Source organism: Limulus polyphemus, unplaced genomic scaffold, assembly GCF_000517525.1.
Source record: "Limulus polyphemus unplaced genomic scaffold, Limulus_polyphemus-2.1.2 Scaffold679, whole genome shotgun sequence".
Classification (NCBI taxonomy): Eukaryota; Metazoa; Arthropoda; class Merostomata; order Xiphosura; family Limulidae; genus Limulus; species Limulus polyphemus.
The window spans coordinates 305,749-326,433 of NW_013666289.1; the positions used below are offsets into that span (position 1 = coordinate 305,749).

At 33.3% G+C, this 20,685-nt stretch overlaps 1 protein-coding gene across 4 annotated transcripts in view; it reads right to left on the reverse strand.

The window, feature by feature from the left end:
* Positions 1-383: 383 nt before the first annotated feature.
* Positions 384-20,685, reverse strand: part of LOC106459907 — a 129,426-nt gene continuing 109,124 nt past the window's right edge. For 3 of the 4 annotated variants that reach the window (XM_022386481.1, XM_022386479.1, XM_022386480.1), the window contains exons 9-16: positions 17,825-17,916; positions 14,867-14,948; positions 14,301-14,363; positions 14,076-14,172; positions 13,360-13,440; positions 10,900-12,369; positions 5,614-6,576; positions 384-3,068 (exon numbers count right to left, since the gene is read on the reverse strand). In XM_022386481.1, coding sequence (XP_022242189.1) covers positions 3,046-3,068; positions 5,614-6,576; positions 10,900-12,369; positions 13,360-13,440; positions 14,076-14,172; positions 14,301-14,363; positions 14,867-14,948; positions 17,825-17,916 — 2,871 coding nt within the window. In that variant the 3' untranslated portion in view covers positions 384-3,045. The remainder of the gene's footprint in view (positions 3,069-5,613; positions 6,577-10,899; positions 12,370-13,359; positions 13,441-14,075; positions 14,173-14,300; positions 14,364-14,866; positions 14,949-17,824; positions 17,917-20,685) is intronic. The other variant, XM_022386482.1, reaches the window with a different exon arrangement.

The window sequence follows — 20,685 nt, forward strand, 5'->3', positions numbered from 1 at the left end:
TTTCTTATTTTACCCATATATATATATATATTAATTGCAACTTCCTTGGTGTAAGCAGAATGACTTTGACCCACACATGTCTGACAGAGACTTGAACACATTGTTTTAGATTGTTCCATATTTTTAAACACATTAAAACAAATGTTCAAATACTCCAATGGATATACTAAGACAGAAGTTGAAGTGCGCTAATCATATAATTTCATAAACAAGAATCATTATTTTGTATATGCTAGGGACAACTATGACTGAGAGGAAACCTTGAAGGCTTATAGCACTAAAATTGAAGATTTGATTCCTGCATTGATAACCCATCTTTCTACTTAACAATAAAAAACTGTATATCAAATAAATGACACCAACCAGTGAATAGAAAACCGCTCTCTCAATTTTATTTGGATTGTAGTTTGAATAACAACACACACACACACACACATCAATAACAAAACAATATTTTATAATTGTTTTTCATTGTCACACAATCTAATTGTAACAGTAGCGCATAAGAAAATTATTCTATCGACTGGAATCTTTCAGGACCTAGAAATTATACCAGGCAGAGTTTGAACCTAAAACAGCTAAATTGAATGAAGAACATCCCAAAAGACTGATTGATGAATTATATATAGCCCTTCAGTGTCTAAGAGGTAAGTCTGAAGGCTTATAACGCTATAAACCGGGTTTCGATTCCCGTGATGGGAACAGCACAAATTGCTAATTGTGTAGCTTTGTGCTTAAAAACAAACCAACAAATGATGAATTGTATAATAGCTTACAAAATATAGGTACAATAGACACAAGGATTTAAAATAGTTATTAAAAGAATCATAAAACGAATTTTGTTTTATTTTATGTCACAAGTCTCTTTATAAAATATTTTAACTGCTACTACATTTATAGGAAATGATGCAATAACTTAATAGGTAGATGGCACCAAGGTCTTTCTTTATGATGTCAATAAGAGTCGAAAATTTTAAGTGTTGCAAAGTGATCTTCAAGACTTTAAAAAGTTCACGGAATTTGTATTTGCAAAAACTTTGGAAATTATATTTCTTTTTCTCTAAAAACAAATAAGTTTTACCATGCTTAGAGTGATAAGGAAAAATATAACTATATAGTAGTAAAATAAGCAATATAGCGTTTGTAAGTGATAGATAAAATACGAAAATTATTTATTGGTAAAATAAGCAAATGTATTTGTAAGAAACAAAGATCAAAACTATTTATTGGTAAAATAAGTAATGTGCGTTTCTAAGAGTGGTAGAGAAAATACAAAACTATTTAGTGGTAAAATCAGTAATGTGATGTTCGTAAAAATGATAGATAAAATATGAAAAGTGTGTTTTGGTAAAATAAACAGTGTAGAGAAAAGATGAAAACTACCTAGTTGTAAAACAAACATTGTGGCGTTTCCAACAGTAATAGAGAAAAGATGGAAACTACCTAGAGGTAAAACAAGTCACGTGACATTTTAAAAATGTTAAGAGTAAAGTCAAATTATACTTGTGGTAAAGTGAGTCACGTGATGTTTATGAGAGTGATGTTTGAATGAAATGGAGAAATTACTAATACAACTTAAAACCTCAGAACTGAACACAGCTTAACGTATTAACATATTGAATTATTTCTTAAGGTTACAGCCTTTTGTGGAATAATTTTAGCTTAAAGATAATAATTTGAAATTTGATAAAATAATATTAGAGATTAAAAGAACATATATTATTCTGCCATATACTGATAATATTTGGCATGGGGCAATTGTTATCATTAATTACAGTGGCAGAAAATTTAACCTTAAAAATATCATGAAATGTAATGTTTTGGTAATGAGGAGACAGCTTTGAACTTTCAGAGGCATGTAATGAATAAAATGATTGATGAATCATGAAATAATTTTTTGGTTTATAATAAAACCGTAAATAGCATAGATCTCTTAAGGGTAAAGTATGATTTTTGTCCTAAAATTCGATTTAACATTTAACTATAAAATCTTGAACTATTGTTTATTACAATCTACGATCTTCATTTAAAGTAACATTTTCTCCACGTGTGTTCAACTGTGTAAGGTGATGTGTTCGCCATGTGACAACAGTTAGTTTACTGAATTAAGTAGGATAATGCGTTCCATAGGCAAGCATAAATTAAATTGGAAACGGGTAATCTGAGTTGAGAAGAAAAAATAATTTCTCCCTGAATGTAAAGCATTTCAGTTGTCGGTTTGTTTCAGGGAAGTGATCTCTGTGAATCACTACAAATCAACGACGTTCATAAGAATATTACAATACAATTCAGTACTAAAATGATGGGGCAGTGGCTAGTTTCTTTCGGAGAGAATAGTTCTGTAATCCAGTGTGTCTTTTATGTTATTCGTACCTGAATATATATATACTGCAAATACGAATTACTAAATCTTTATTTCGGTCCCATATGATGTTTTTATTGTTTATATTATAATATCTGCTGTGCGGGATATTATTTCCAAAAGTTAGACAAGAGTGTGGTTCAGACATTAACAATGGCACTGTAAAATGAAACACAGTGTGCAAATGATATCAAATGTTAGGTTCCCAAGTGTCCTACCTAAGTATTTACTATGTGGTGTCACTTCTAACTCAGTTCGACGAAAGAAACAGCACCTCTGCATACCTGATATCCTTCTAGAACTACATACATTAATACTGGAGGTATTTTTCATCGCTAAAGGACTTAAAACAATAATTTGACAGTAAACAACAATTAACACCTTTTCAAGAAATTATTCTGTATGACGTGAACTTTGATAAATTACATTTCCCAGGGATACTAATTTGTAGCACCTCCCAACTCCCACCAGATAATCAGAAACTTGTCTTTCTCCCTCATACATACCACCTGGTATTATTATAAATAAACATTTTCAGTCAAATGTGAGATTCATGACAAGTTCTCGAATATTGTGGGCTTGTTGCATAGTTTCGGATGTATGTCACAAAGTTCATTCATAACCTAGTTTAGTACATTTTGAGCACAACAGCGTAGTCCATTATGGAATATTAGTCCTTTTTTTTAGTCTCCAGAAGAAGTTTCACCTAAAGAAAGAAAATGTAGTTAATTTTCACCAATAGATTCAATAATAATTCTTATTGTTAGATAACTATTGAAAAAAATGGACTAACATTTAATCAGTACAGAATATACTAAAATTCACCACTTGAAAGGCTGTTTACTCACTAGCCCATAGCAACAGCTTTCAATACATATATATATATATAATTATGGAAGGGTTCTACCTCGGAGAACTAGGGATAAGGAACAGTTTAACATGGGTTTAGATTTTAATTAATTTATTACATACACTCGTCTATACAACAGTGGACTATTATCACGTGTGTAGTAACAAGTGCCACAAAACTGCTAGAGGAGGAAAAATGTTATATAAAATATACTTTTTATCTCAAAACAAAAACATAATATATTTTTTTATTTTAAGAATTAAAGCTTCGTTAATTTTTCTTTTGTTAATGGCCGGTCATTATTTTATCTACAATTTCTTTGTTAGAGGAGTATTCAGTGTTTGTCAAGCATTCATAAACGTTAGAAGAAAGTTTTAGATGTTCATCTAACGATCTTTCCGTTTCCCCGACATACCTAGTTGGACAGTCACTGCATATAATTTTATATCTAGATCACCTAATTATAGTACTCGTTATTGTAATATATTTTCGAAAAATCTTTTAGTTTACAAACTTGTTTTGGGGTCTGGTATGGCCTGGTAGTTAGGGCGTTCGGCTCGCAATCTGCGAGTCGCAGGTTCGAATCCTTTCATCGAACATGCTCGCTCTTTCAGTTGGGAGCGCTATAAAGTGACGGTCAATTTCGCTATTCTTTGGTAAAGAGTAACCCATGAGTTAGCGATAGGTGGTGTTGACTTCTAAGTTAAAAATGGCTAGTGCAAATAGCACTCGAGTAGCTTTACCCCAAATCGAACAAACAAAACAAATCGGTTTCGTAACAGCTCCAATTTTTATTTTAATGTTGTGATTCCAAGGAAAATTAAGCTGTCTGTAGCTGGAATAGTACATGTAATTTCATAATACGAGGACATAATAACAGGTGAAACAGGAAATACTGTTGACATTAGAAAGTACAGGATTTTTTATTTATGTATTTATAGTGTTTTTTCACACTTTAAATGTTGTTTCGTGAACGATCGTAGGATGGTGGTTTAAGTTATGAAAACAGTTAATAAAGTAGCCAATTTCTTCTTGTTCTGAACTACAAATTTTGAATGTTTACATAAGGAGACATTTTAAAGTAAAAATCTTCAGAGAAATGTAGTGTGCCGTCTAATGTAGTTGCTAAAGTGTGTTAATTTCTTACCAATGTTAGTGGGAAGTTGTTAAAGTGTGTTAATTTCCTACCAATGTTAGTGGGAAGTTGTTAAAGTGTGTTAATTTCCTACCAATGTTAGGGGGAAGTTGTTAAAGTGTGTTAATTTCCTACCAATGTTAGTAGGAACCTATCTGTTGACGACATGATGTTAATATTTAGGAAACTTAGAATAAAATTAATTTCAGTTTCAATGGTAAACAGAATAACGAGTGGGAGGATGCTATTGGGCATAGCTTGAAGTGGCTGTCAAATTAGTAAAAATAAAAAGACGAACAAAACAAGGGGTTTTGAATCTATTTAAGGTATACCAAAGAACCGTTGACATTTTCATTGTGATCATGAATCGGACAATTGAAAAATGTTCATGAGGGACAGATATACAGATGCTTTATTACATAGATATTTCAATATTTCTTTCACAACCATAACTGTACATTTAGCAGTGATTCACTGTTGATTCGAAACTGTCTCGTAGCAGACTATATGTAATGATTTAAAAATTTAAGTGCACACGGATCTGTTCCTCGTTTTTAGCTTTGACCTTGGTGTTAGTTGAATTGGTTTACAGGCATCAGTTTACTAATATATCTTCGTTCAACTTGAAATATTAACAGAATGATACAACCGACAGAGGTTACGAAAGTGAATAACTTCCTAAACATTTTTAGCAGACATTAATCATTAAACAAAAGGTTTTTAAATACTGCACACTTAACACGTAATGTTAATGTATTCATATTTTTCAGTTCAACACTTAGCGATAAATATGATTAAGAAAAAGTTTAAAATATTTTGTGAAAATGGTTCTCTTTTCTCTCTCAACTATGATTTATCGACAAAAATGACACAGTCAATTTTCTTAAAGAAAACACCTTTTAACATGTGGTCCTCGTATTATATACTAAATTCTGATTAATAAAAAACGGTGGTTTTATAAATAAAAAATATTTTGAATAATGAGAGAATCTGTATTTGAAAATGATTAAAATTTGTATAAATATCTAGGAAAATACAAACGTAAGCTTTTCTACTATCCGACAAAGTAAATGCTAATCATAACTATTATAAACTAAACTCATTTTTGTGTGTGTCCCAGCAATAAGGAAAAGGGTTGTAGAAAAAGAAAAAAGTAAAGATAATTATTAAAACCATGGGACTCAAACCGATGTAATTTTTGTATTAAAATTTGAGAACATTTTTCAGACGATTAATAAATAAAATGACGTAAGCAATTATGATCACCTGAGCTGAATGAAAGAAGAGGGACGTTTACTGGCACTGAGCCTCGTCTTCGTTGGCACCGTACAGTGTTAGGTATCCCTGGAGGACTAACTAACTCGGTTGTGGTTACCGAAAAACTATTTATCCTGTGCATTTTGTGACTAGATGTGTCTGTGGCCGAATACTGAGGAGACCATTCAGAGTCCCCAGAAGAACCCAGGGGACATGACTGCTGTGGAAGGTTCACCCTTTGCTTGGTTGTGTGAGATGCTTGAGTTTTATCTATGTTTATTGAGCGCCAGAATCCAGAGAAAAGATCTAGACCTGCCGATCCTCGTCGAGGAAGACCTGGAGTTGTTGTATGTTCTGGATTGATCAATATTCCCTGAGAAATGGTGTTTTGCAGTCTGCTAGATCCTGCACCCAATCCGTGGAAAGTTAAACGGCTACTGGTCGGACGTAGAAGAGCTTGTAAAATTTCACCCATTGAATCTCTTCTACATACTGTTGAAGAACTTTTGCTATCCAAATATTGGAGAGGATCTAATCCAAAACCCGGCCCTGGACAAAGGGTTTCGACAGAAGTTGGCACGCGACCCATGAGAGAAAGTGGCACGTCTGCTGGTAGGGAACCCCGTCTTCTAGCCAACTGAGGTCTAGATGGTGGAATACACGGAAGAAACGTGTCTTGATTTTCTGAGCTGTAGCTACCTTCTGGATCGTTACTGTCTGTGTCGAAGGTTCCTCTACTGCTAAAACTATGACGAACTACTCCTGGAGGAATCGAACTATTTCTTCTGGTACTGCAAGTAGTTCCCGTGCTGGTTGGACCAGTGCTGGATCCTTCATATTCAGACTCTGATGATGGAACAACGCACAAAGTCTCAAGCAACCCAAAGCTGTGATGTCGAACCAGTTCTTTCTGTAAACGTACATTTTCATCCTGACTGTTTCTAAACTCTGAAGCCACGGAATCTCTGACTCCTGCAAATGGAAAAGGTATTCTTTACAGTTTGTTTGGTTCTCAGTTGTTTTATATGCATGAAGTAACTATAACAACCGATGTAACAGCAGCCACGAGGAAGCTTTTTGTGTTTGACCGACAATCTTCAAATAGATCATTTCATGGCCTTTATTTTGTACATTCTACACTTCTGTCACGTTGGATCGTTAGCTTTTTCTGCGTCTCTATGATGGCAGTTCTAAGGTATTGCTCATTGGAGCTTTCTTTAAGAACTTGTTAAGTCAACACTTTCTCTTAAAGCGCATTTTGTACAAGTCGTAAAAGGTCCATATTGTTAATATTAAAAACACTTAGACAAAAAATAGAGGATATTTTAAACTAACTTTGAAAATGAATGAACACTTCCGAGAAAGATTTGAAATAAAAATGACATTGTATAATATAGCCTTAATATCTTTAATAACAAGAAAATGGAATTTAACTACCATACTTACCCGGACTGAAATATCATCTTAATTTTTTTTTTGTCCAAACAAATTAACTAACGATAAATAGTTTGTTGAGATAAGGTAACTATTAAAACCCTTCCTGTATGGTGGAAACCCCTCACTGTAGCAAAAACTGTACACAGTATTTTCAACGTAGAAGGAAATACAGCTTCTTAACTGTAGCGAAACGCTTTGCAAAAATGTCACACACACACACACACATATATATATATATTAATTTATATTTACCATATAATCATGTGAAAACTGTATGTTTACGTTTTGAGCTTTCAAACCCCCATTATATATATTACTAGATCAGAACTATGAAAACAATGGTCTGGTTATGGATGGATGAAAACAACCGTCAAAATTAACAAGAGGTATGGGACATACCTGTAACAGATTTGGTTGAAATAAGCAAGAAGTAAGGAACATTCCCGCAACAGATAAAGTTAAAAGAAATAAAAAGTTAAGGTGACATACCTGTAATAGGTTCAGCCGAAAAAAAGCATAAAGTAAGGAACATTCCCGCAACAGATAAAGTTAAAAGAAATAAAAAGTTAAGGTGACATACCTGTAATAGGTTCAGCCGAAAAAAAGCAAGAAGTAAGGAACATTTCCGTAACAGGTAAGGTTGAAATAAATAAAACGTAAAGAACACGTCTTTTTAAGGATAGTTAAAATAAACAAAAGACATAAACAATTTATGTCTTGGAAATTGGTGAAATAAACTCCACGTAAAGAATGCATCAGTCATAATAGTCTTGATTGAAATGAATAAGAAGTAATGGAGATAAGTATTTGGTTGACATGAGCAACAACAACAACAACAAAAAAGTGAAAAATAACCGAATTCTCCTAGGTTCAGATAAAATAAACAAGGAGATAAGGATCGACGGGTAATTTAAAACAGATAAGAATCACAGAACACTTCCGCCACAAATTTAGTTGAAACAAACAATACTATGAAAAACTTATGTCGTAATTGAACACAAACGTTATTTTATTTCACGACAATACTACTATGTTTTCCAAACACAGAAAATAGCACAAGTGATTGCTATAGCAATATATACACTCAGACTTTCTGTGTTTTCGAAAGCACAAATAACGTACGATTTTCAATTAAAAATTGTGTTTATTTACATGCATTGTTGTCTTGTGAAGTCACATTGTTGTCATTTGTATGTACAGACTGTATAACATCCAAAGATTGTGCATCAGGCAACACATTCGTGTTCTGTTTTGTTAGCCCACAGCTACTGAGTTGTTTCAACTTAAACTAGTGTTTTAGCCATTCTTAGACCAGGTCTATCTATATCCACAGATTACAAGTTGTGTTGTTATTAACTAAAACTAGTGTTATAGCCATTCTAAGGACAGTTTTACATTCATAGAACATAAATTGCGTTGTTTTTAATCTGAACTAGTGTTATAGCCATTCTAAGACTTGGTTTATATTCACAGAACACAAGTTATGTTGTTTTTCACACACGTTTTTCGTTTTGTTCATTAGAATGCAGAAGCAAATAACACGCTCGTCACATATTTGTTTGAATAAACTTAAAAACAAACTTACCCGTCACAGGTTTGATTGCAAAAACAAGAAGTAAGGAACATACACAACATATGTTTCCATGCAATAAAGAGAAATAAAGAATATGTCAGCCCAAAGTTCGGTTACAATAAACAGGAATTAAGAAATCAGCCTGTTTGATGATTACTGATATAAACAAGTAAATCCATACTCGACTTAGATTCTCGTAAAATATACAAAATGTAAGAAACTAATCTGTTAAAGATACTTGAAATGAAGAAGTAAGGAATATGTCCCTCGCAGGTTTGGTTATAATAAAGATAAAGAAAAAAACATACATGGCACACTTTTCATTGCAAAACACAAGGAACAGAATATACATAGTTTGGTTGAAACGAGCCTGTTTTAGATTAATAAAAATCAGCAACTAGTAATAGATATACCTGTTTCAAGTTTGATTGAAATAAACAAAAATATAAGGTTTGGGTTTTAAATAAAAGCAAGAAGTATGAAACATAATTATCGTATATCTGACTGAAATAAACAAGAAGTAACGAATGACCGTTTTCTTTTAAAGTATGGCTACAATAAAAAAAGTAAGGAACCTAACCGTATCGGAATTGATGTAAATACACAAATCCAGTTGAAACATACACAAGTAAAAAAAAACACATTATTCCGACCAAAGTACACAAGAGGTAAATAGTCAACCTATTATACGTTAGGTTGAAATAAACAAGAAGTAACGAATGACCGTTTTCTTTTAAAGTATGGCTACAATAAAAAAAGTAAGGAACCTAACCGTATCGGAATTGATGTAAATACACAAATCCAGTTGAAACATACACAAGTAAAAAAAAACACATTATTCCGACCAAAGTACACAAGAGGTAAGTAGTCAACCTATTATACGTTAGGTTGAAATAAACAATAGGTAAGTAGCTAAGCTGTTATACGTTAGGTTGAAAGAAACAAGAGGTAAATAGCTAAGCTGTTATACGTTAGGTTGAAATAAACAATAGGTAAGTAGCTCAAGTGTTATACGTTATGTTGAAATAAACAAGAGGTAAGTAGCTAAGCTGTTATACGTTAGGTTGAAATAAACAATAGGTAAGTAGCTCAAGTGTTATACGTTAGGTTGAAATAAACAAGAGGTAAGTAGCTAAGCTGTTATACGTTAGGTTGAAATAAACAAGAGGTAAGTAGATAAACTGTTATATGTTAGATTGAAATAATGAACAAGGGTTAACTACGTTAAATGTCACAAATAAAAAATAAGGTAAACACCGGTTTAAAATTTGATGGAAATAAACCAGAAGTGCAGATCTAACATAACCTTCAAACGACTGGAAGAAACAAACAATAAGCAAGAAGCACATTTTTCATAGGTTAAGTTGAAATAAACTACAGAAATTAACGAAACTATTTAAAGATAATTGAAATGATAAAACATAACATTATAGAACAACATTATATCTTCTAAGCATCCAATAAATTAAACTAATCCCTTAAAAAACTCACATCCAGCCTTTATTCATCAACACTATCAATCTTAAACACCTCCATCACATCTTCTCTAACCCTTCATTTTTCAAGATAAAACAAGTTGAGAGATTGTGGCCAATCCTCATAGGATAACATCTCCATACCAGTTATCGTCCAAGTAGCCCTCCCCTGAATCCTTTCCAACAATTAAATGTCATTTCTGAGGTAGGAACCCAAGACTGAACACAATACTCCAAATGTGACCTAACCTATGACTATACAATGACATTACAACATTGTTTGTATGGCTTAAACGACTGATCAACCAGAACACCAAGAACCTTTCCTTCCAAAATACTGTTAAGGTTATTCATATCAGAAGTGTACTTATAATTCAAATTGTGATATCTAAGCTACATTATCTTGCGTGTATTATAATTGTTGTTTGTTTTAAAGCAAAGCTACATTGGGATATCTGCTGTGTCCATCGCGGGATTTTATTTTTTAAGTCCATAAACTGACAGTTGTCTACCCCCGATCAGAGACTATTATAATTAAGAGCTACCTGCCATTTATTTGCCCAACTCACCAATAACCCAAATCCTTTTGTAAGGCAGAGCATCCTCTTTATACCCAGCAAACCCATAATTTAATGTCGTTAGCAAATTTAGATAAATATGTATGACGTTATGATATAGTTGTCATACAGATTTTTCGAGATAAAAAATACTTAAACAGCAGATTTTAGTAAAGGTTTTTCAAATAAACAAAAAATAAGGATCAAAGCTACCAGAGATTTGTTTGAACTAAATCATTCGCAAAAAACATACCTGAGAGAGGTTCAGCTGGAACAGACCAGCGGCGACTAAAGACCGAAGAAACTGAATGATCCTTCATTTTCCCGTATGAGTCACTGAACTTCTGTACACTAGAAGTGGGAGCCGACCCTCTTCGACAAACTAGTCGCGAACTGCTTGATGTTGAACTCTTTGTTGATCCCCCTACAGAAGGTACAGGGGAATCACAGCCTTTACTTGGACTATCTGGACGTTCGTCAGACAAACTTCGGGTTATGTGGGTACGCCAAGAAGTTTGTTTCCCGGGTTCGCAGAGTTCCTTTTCAGGGTTTTCTTCTCCCAGAAAAAAATTCACATCACAAGTTTCATCTGCTAACAACGTAGCACTAGAATCGTGAGTAGAGCCATTGTCAATGTATTTATTAATAGTACTTTCGGATTGTGCTAAGCTTTTATCTTTAATGAGGATTACTGAAAGAGCACCTGTTCTTTCAGAGCTATCCTGCTGTTCCGGAATTGAATGAGAAGTTGATTGTCTAAAAGATTCAGTTCGTTGAGCATTTTCCGTTCCTTCTGAATAGCATCTGGGTGACACGGTACAGCACTCGTTGCTGCAGTCCAAAACCGAATCGCCCATTTCGTCTATTTGAGCTCCCACATCCCCTTGAAATTTATCATAGGCATCAGCATTCAATGTATCGGAGGCTATATTTGTCAATGGACTGTTTGTCCTCCGATAGAACATTTGGTTATGTACAATCACCCCAGATGTTCTACTCCCACTCGTTCGATATTCTAAGATTTCTGGTTCTATATCTGTTGTTCTGTCAACATCTTTGACGTTTTCACTGGGTTCCGTTTCAAGATGAGCAGATTCCAAAGTGTGAGAATGGAGTGAGCATTCTAACGTTAGTTCTGGTTTCAGTTCTTTTGAGTCGTCTGCTAAATGTTGAAGCCTCTGTAGAAACAATGAATCTACACCAGTAGAAAGAGAAAGTATACTTGTCCTGGTCTGTAGAAGTCTTGATACTGAAGGTTTTTTAAAAGGCGTGTACAGATTAGGGCTAGGTATTCTAGATGATATGGATAATGAAGGTCCAACACTACTTCTCCTCCGATACTGGAGAACCTGTGGGGCACTGAATTGACGATTTCTACCTTTTAAAAGCACCTGCTGATTTTCTACAGGCATGCTATAACGTCGGCGATGAAATGGCCCAAACGCCTCATCGAAAAAGAAGCTTTCACCAAGAAAACTTCCACATTCATCCACAAAATCCTCTTCATCAGAAGCCAGAGGAGCATATTCTTCCATAGCCATGGCAGCTGCTCCAATCGTTGTACTCGTCTCTTCTTTATCAGCTAATTCTCTTTCTATACCTTCCTCCCATTCGGCCTGATTATCTCTCAAGTTTTTCATTAGGTGGTTTGATAGAGAAGTGTTCAAAAACTGGTCCCAAATTTCAAACAGAGGGGACACCACATAGCGAAAAAAATCTGAAACTCACAGTGGAATTAGATAATATAATTGAAAGTTTTCATCCTTAAAAAAATACTAAATGCCTAAATATAGTAAAGATAGTAAACTAGATATTTTTTTACAATATTTAGCGATTACGTGTAAAATTATTAAACAACGGTAGGACACATACAACCAGAAATCGTAATATCAGTATTTAGTAATGAAGAGGAATAGTCAAAAACAAGGTATTAGTTAAAAAATAGATTGGATTGTAGGTAAGTTTAACCATTGTCATCTTGTGAATTAATTAACATGAACAGATTGAAGCTATTTGGTTTTAAAATAACTATAAGAGCAAAAAATGTTTAACATTAAGACGTATAACAAGTATATAATTTTTATTATTACCCTTGCAGTCCTAAAATAAACGTTTTTTTTTTTTTTACAGTAAGCTATATAACATTAGGATTCATGTCAATTTCTTACCCTCAGCGATATAACAAGCAAGATTGTATTAGATCTTTACTGTATCAAGATAAATAACTGATAGAGTAACACTTCTTTACTGTCAACTTTCCAAAAATAATATCAGTTTGTTTTTTGTCCAGCGAATAATAATCAAATGAAATCAGGTTATTTATTGCTAGCTTAATAATAATAATATTAGCTTCACTTTTGTTAAAATAAACAAACGACTATCTTCAGATATTACACAGTTCTTATCAACGTTTCGGCTTTCGCCTTATTCACGATGTTTGGTCTAACACAGCCGAAACGTTGATAAAAGAAATCTAAAAAGAGTAATACGTAAATTTCGTCGTTTGTTTATTTATTTTAGATTACGTTCTGACAAAATTCATTTAGCATTCAATATAAAAAACAAAAACAATAGTATTAGGTTTATTATCATCATTTGTATAACAATCAAAAATAGCACCAGTTTCTACTCTTAGATATATAAATTCAAAGTAGCTCTTTTTTACTGATATCTTTATAACTATTGTTTTATCATGTGTCACAAAGATACTCACCAACCTGTATCCTAGCAACAGAAGTTCTGGTACGATCACACATGGGCGTTACGGGAAGACTAAGCTCACGTTCTATGTCACCTGTAGGAAAACCTGATGTCAAGGAATGCTTGTACTCGTTCTCGGCTTAACAGTCATTTATATAGACTCTGTGCTTATTAGTCAACATAGCTTTATATACGTAATTAAAAGCAAACACTTAATAATCAAATTATTATTTGTTTCATTTTACTTTAAATTTAAGCAAAATCAATTAGTCACGCACATGAATAACAATACCCGGATTAAAATTCAAAATTGAAATATGAAAATATTGATATATATTTTTTGAAAGGAAAGTTGTACTATTTTCTTCTTCACACTTTTAACAACAAGGTTGTTGACTAATGTTGAACCAAAATAATGATCACATTACTTTTCTACTCATGATATTTAATGCTATTCTTATACATGATAGTACAAAGAAACGTAATTCACTGTTTAATTTTCTCTTTCTCAGGATTTTGACAAATGGTAAAAATAAATACTAAGTATTTGAAAATAAACTTTAAAACGCAACATAGTTGCTTAACTGTATCACACAGATAGATCTTTCAACTCAAGATTTTGGACTTAAACCATATTTTTTTATTTTTTAAAAGAGCTATTAAACTTTACATCCAACACTGATTCTCAACATCCTTCGAAAACACGTATTTTGGAAATACGAGGACTACCTTGACGGTAAAACTCCTTACAAACTTGGTAGCTCCACTGTTGACTTATATCCCAAGGACGACAAGGGTTACACAGGTCAGCACATTTCAAACCTATCTGAAATGAACAAAGAACTAAATCAACTAAAACTTGTACAGACAAAAACTACCACGCTGAAAGTTTTCATTGTTTGTAAATGACTTTAAGCATTTAAAATATTTGGGTTTAGGTCAAAATCTGCTCACCTGTAGAATAAAATGCCTAATTTCTTTCTTCGATAAATCGAGTGCATTTTCTGCAATGTATTTCTGAAATTCGAGGGAAAATATTTATTACGTGCCAGGAATAAAGCTTATAAACAACTGCAAAAAAATGTAAACAGAAAATATGCCAGTTTATTCATTTTAATTCTTTGAAAAATTCATTTTAACCAGATATAAGCGATACTTTATAGAGTGTATTTCCATAATTGTTAAACCACAGACAAGGCCTGTTCAGCTGGTCGAAAGTAACTCGTGTGTGACAGATGGCTTTGTTCAAAGAGGAGTTTAGGCTTAACACTATTGTTAGATTATGGGACAGTAATTATTCCGTAATGTATAAGTTATTGCTCTATAAGTGGTAATATATAGCTTAGAAAAAACCTTAGGTATAGCTTAAATGTATTGGATAAAATCAATAGGTTAGGTGCATCAACATCAGAATGATTTGCTTGACTGTATTACAAGTTTACAACATTAATTATTAATGTTATAATTATTTGCTTAACCGTAGATAGGAATTCATACAAACAATATGAACAAAGGCTCACCTTAAATCTTGACAAGAACTCCTGCTGGCGGGTTATGTCTGTAGCGAGAATTAACGATCGAATTTGACATTCCACATCATCACTGAGAAAAGAAACCTTTTACTGGGTGAATTTTATAAAAACAAACAAAAAAAAAACACTGTAAAACTCGGTAAATATAAACTAAGATGTTTTAATGAACTCACACAAATTACGAGCTAGATAAACACAGCAAATGTTCCCATAGTGATCTCTTACAGACATAAGTTTCAAAAAGGTTATAAATATTTTTTATGCCCCCATTTACATGGTCCAGTGTTTGATCCTGCTCATACATCCACGTTTTCCCTAAGGTTTTCAACAGTTGTATTGCTCATCACTTCAGTGTCCAGTGTTCGATCCTTTTTTTTAAACAAGTATACGAGACATAAATAACAGTTACCAAATCCGGATCTTCAGTGTTCGATCCCTTTCATAGAAGCGAGTGGTTCAGTGTTATAATGAAGAGCTGATGTACTCCTGTACGTAGTATTCAGTGTTCGATACTTTTCATAGAAGCGATGAACAGCTGATGTACTCCTGTACGTCGTATTCAGTGTTCGATCCCTTTCATAGAAGCGAGTGGTTCAGTGTTATAATGAACAGCTGATGTACTCCTGTACGTAGTATTCAGTGTTCGATACTTTTCATAGAAGCGAGTGGTTCAGTATTATAATGAACAGCTGATGTACTCCTGTACGTAGTATTCAGTGTTCGATCCCTTTCATAGAAACGAGTGGTTCAGTGTTATAGTGAACAGCTGATGTACTCCTGTACGTAGTATTCAGTGTTCGATCCCTTTCATAGAAGCAAGTGGTTCAGTGTTATAATGAACAGCTGATGTACTCCCGTACGTAGTATTTCAGTGTTCGATACTTTTCAGGCAAACAAATATTTCGTTAAGTTGTTAAGAGTTTTTAGGTCTGTTGTCAATACTATAAAAATACTATTTAATATTCGAAGTATCTTATTTAATGCTCATCAATTTCCATATTTTATTTGTTATCTAGCTCTGCTTACCCTCTTAGCTTGTTTAATTATTACATTAATCCAATGTGGTTGTAATTTTCTAAAGATTATTGCTGATTATATAGTTATTTTACAGATAAGAAGATTTTTTTTATGCGAGTCAAGCAGTATATAAAGATATAAGAACGAAATTTTTATCCCATGCTGTTTCGTATTTGATCCACATGCTTTTCCATCACAACTTCATCAACAATCTTCAGGTATTCCGGTTTAGGAACTAGCCGATAGCTAATAACTTGTTATTAAATAAATGTGTTTGTTTTTTTACTTTTAGAGCAAAGCCACATTGGGATATATACTGTGCCAATCTAGCTTCGTAAACTTACCGCTGTCCCACAGGGAGACTATTAAATAAAAATAGTGTGAAAGAGAAAATCTTCGTCTTACGCTTCAATGTACGTTACGGTATTGAAGGGCGTGCCTTTATATAATACATTGTATCTTGTTACTGTTGTGGAGACTGGATACTTGATGCGATTGAACTGTTATCATTAACTCTAATGATGATGGCGAACTGTTTAGTAATCGAAATATCAATAAAGAAGAAGAAAAAACTAACACCCACGAAGAGTAGTTTCGACTTTCTATGACAAACGTAAGCTCAAGTGTGGCTTTAAAATGTAACTTAACCTTTACAAAACTAGTTTTGCCTTTAAAATATTTTGAAAAACTGAAAATAATAAAAAATATATTGTCCAAGCTTTTAAGATGTCAGAAATTGCTGTGACCTATATAAATATACGATGTTAGCTACAAATAAAAATATCTCACGAAGAATGAAAGATTAAACACAAAAATATTTATAAATTTACAAGCTATAATTTTGTAAATCTGTAAGGGTTTTAACAATTACCTATATAATAAATTTTATTTAATGATCGAATGGAAATGTCGTGTTTACTAAACGTGATCTCAGCTTTTCTTGTACCCTTATATTCGATACATATATTTTGAGCTTAGCTTTGATCTCAATGTTTAAAACATTACTTCTTTTGCGTTAGTCAATTGCTATACGGAGCTTAAAGAAAGACTTTAACTCTGTTGAAGTTATATAAGTCACATACGTACACACACAGAGAGACATAGCTGGTCAGAACCAAGTCTTTTGCAAATATGTATTTACACAGTATATAATTATTTTGCCCGAAAAACACTGTTTATATTCAAGTAAAACGATTGTGTTTGCTATACAGCCTCACTAGGGTGAGTCTGATAATAACAATAATATGCAGTATGTTCGTAACACAGCCGTGTTTTTCAACAATGTTTTGACGAACAGCATCGCATTGAAACAAACAGAAAATCAGTCTTAAAGAGCAAAGAATCAAGCATCTTATAGCGTGACTTAACGTTTCAAAGTCGGGCAACACCAAACTCAAATATCAACAGAACTTTCTCTGAGGATGACGCATTGTTTGAGTCTATAGTTTAGGTAGGAAAAAGCAAACAACACGAAATGTTAGTTTGTTTGTATTTCCACGAAACCTGTTGTTTGCGAAACTTAAATACTTTCAACAAACATTTGTTTTCAACTTCTCCCCAAACATTTTTTCCTGTTTTCGAGCAAGTTTTCTACACACTTATGAACTATTTTATCTAATAAGAACTTTTATTTTTCAAACAAGCCAGCATGTGACTTTCTTCAGCTTAACTAAAACATAACTTGTTTGTTAAAGGAATTAAAAGAAAATGATAAAACTTCACACAGTGGAAATTGCAGGAAGATTTTAGGAGTAATTAATAATAAAAGATATAACGATATTTAACAATAAAAATAAAACAGTAAAGTTTTTAGAAAACTATAAGTAGCTATGATTTTAAGTTTTTAATCATCGAAAATAGCCAATATTAAACATAATTATTCATTAGTAACAAAGAATTTGGTTTCAGTTTTGTTTGCAGGTAACTTACCGAACTTCTCTTGAAAGATGGCTGAGTAACTCCGTCTCCCTCAAACATGAAATAGCTGACCTCCAGTGGTGGTTTTCCAACACTGAGAAATTCTGGTAGAAATAACATATATTTCTTGTTGAAATAAAAGATACATGTGTCAGTAATATATATATATATATATATATGTATTTATATATATGCATGTATTCGTTGTATAGTTATCCATCTAACATACTTTTAAAAGCATGAATTTCAGGTTCTTTTGTCCTCTACATTTTTTTGAGAACAGAAAGAATGTTTTCCTTTCCATGTGCACGTATGCAGCGTCAGAAGACATATAATAAAGGTGTTAAGTTTCCTCTTTAATGTAGAGTAAGCTATTCTTTTTCTAATTTTTATATGCATGTTCAATTCGGAAAAACATTGAAAGGAAAATGTTTGAATTCAGCTGCAGAAGAAAGCTACAACAAAACATTTAAGAACTTTTCAAACAGCCCGAAGTATGATAATTTGTGAATTAGAAGAACGTGCACTTTAATCACACTTAAATAATAACATAAAGAATCAGCACTTCTTCATTAAATGACATCAACGTGAATTTAAAAGTAATGATTGTGATTTTTGTTCAACCAAACAACAATGCGCTCCGTCAACACCTCGATATTCTCTTATTATCATAATTAAATAAAAAAACACAGCAGTAGTCAATTTCTTCAAAATGTCTTCAACTGATTTCAGATATTGAAATATTTCATAGCCTACCTGAATCTAAAAGGCTTCAGAGCAGAAATCTTAGATAGTGTTTGGTGAATAAGGAAGTTGGGTGTAAATATGGGGATTAATTTAGTGTTTATAAAATCAATTGCACTCCTCCCTCCGTATTATTGAAGACAAGATCGCTCATACATGCTGTACCAGCCTAGTAGTACAACCTGCATGTCAGATAGAATCGCAAAACGCAACATGCCATCATGCGTTCCACTAAAATCAACGTCACGTGATCAAGTCGTGGAAAATATGTAATATAGCAACGTTGAAGATAGATGCTAAGAGGAGTGCGAGAGGAAACAAACAAACAGCTCACCTCATCCCTGGCACGAAATCGATGGTGACCACTGAATTCCTCGAGCACGCAAAGAAACTCTGCAAAACGCATCGGTGTATCGCAGTCTACAGTTCACTGCATCATTACGTAAGATCTTGCTTAGGAAAGACGTTACAGAGCCAAATATCGCAAGCTTCTCCCTTGACAGAAAAGCAATGTGTTGAGCTCTACAAACACAATCTGGCAAGTGAATGCTGGAAACTGGTTGTTATATGGAGCATGAATCTACCTCAATGACTCTAATAAAAACCGAGATATTTTCTATTGAAAACCAGAGGTCAAAGGTCGCGAATAATGTGTCGGTAATGAAAAACATATTTACCCAAAGAGTTTATGGTAGTATTAGGATACTGCCAGAATGGTAAGCTAATTCCACATAGTTGTTGTTGTTGTTTTTGAAGTTAAGCACAAAGCTACACAATGGGCTATCTGTGCTCTGCCCACCACGAGTATCGAAACCCGGATTCTAGCATTGTAAGTCCGCAGACATACCACTGTGCTACTGAGGGGCAATTCCACATAGAGGAGAATAGAATATCAAACTCAATAACATATGCTATCAAACAAACATTTGACACTCAATTTACCTGCAAGATATATCCAGTTGAACAGTTCCATCACTAAAAAATATGCATCCACTAAAACCGTCAACCCTTGTTTACATTACCAGGATGGAGGATTGGACCGTATTTGGTGCGATTTCACATAGTAAAATATCTACGAAGTTCCCAGATGCACCAACGATAGATTTGGAAAGAGGTGTTCCCGAATACTGAGTAACACTTGGAGAGCCCGTCCGGAGGAATGAGCCATCGTACCCCTCATCATTCTGTGAAAACTGGAGCGTCGAGCGATAGTTCAAGCATATGGGCATCACGTGAAGCACAAACAATAGTGGCACCATGAATTTACCTGAACCCAGAGCATGGCCAAAATCATTATTATAAACATGACCAAGTTTCCCCTATAGGCACAAACAGCTGTAAAACAAGTGAACAGTTGTCAAAGTTTGGTATAGTAGGCCTAAACAACAGAGTTTGGAAAATAGTTTAGTATGGCTAGTCGTGAGATTTTTACACGACACTGTTATTCTCTGAAATGTGAATAAGAAAAGCTTCACACATTAAGAAAAGTTTCGCTTTTACATTTAATAATGTTGGTAATAGAAAAATCTTCACACAACAACTGCGAAGTTACCATGAAGTTGCAGAATGTTGATATAACTTCCAGATAAAAAGTTCCGTATAGCAACAACACAGATTAAAAAACATATCAGAACGACATAATGGCTTTAAACTTGCAGAATGTCGTAACATGTTTACCGGAGAACTGATCATCAAAACACAATCGCTAACACTTTCAAAAACGTAGCGACAACTTTTAAACAAGGATCACAACGTCATAATTGCAGAAAATCCTCACCCTTAAAATCCAAACGTCCAAAACACAAAATCATTTACATCTTTCAGTTATAATGATAGATTAAACTGACAGAAACTTTTAAAAATAAATATAAGAAAGAAATGAGTTTTCTATCCAATACAGTTATATATACACACATATATATATATATATATAACTTCATTTAGGACTCCTTCTACGTAGATTAAGAATATAAAATTAACGGTTATAAATGTATCTTCACAGAAATTATAATAATGTATATTTCAATGTATCCTTAATTAAGGTGTTTACGTGTGTATCATAAGTTAGGTAAGTGTAAATGTTAAGGTGTTCTTGGAGAGCCATATATATCTTGATAGCTATACTGATT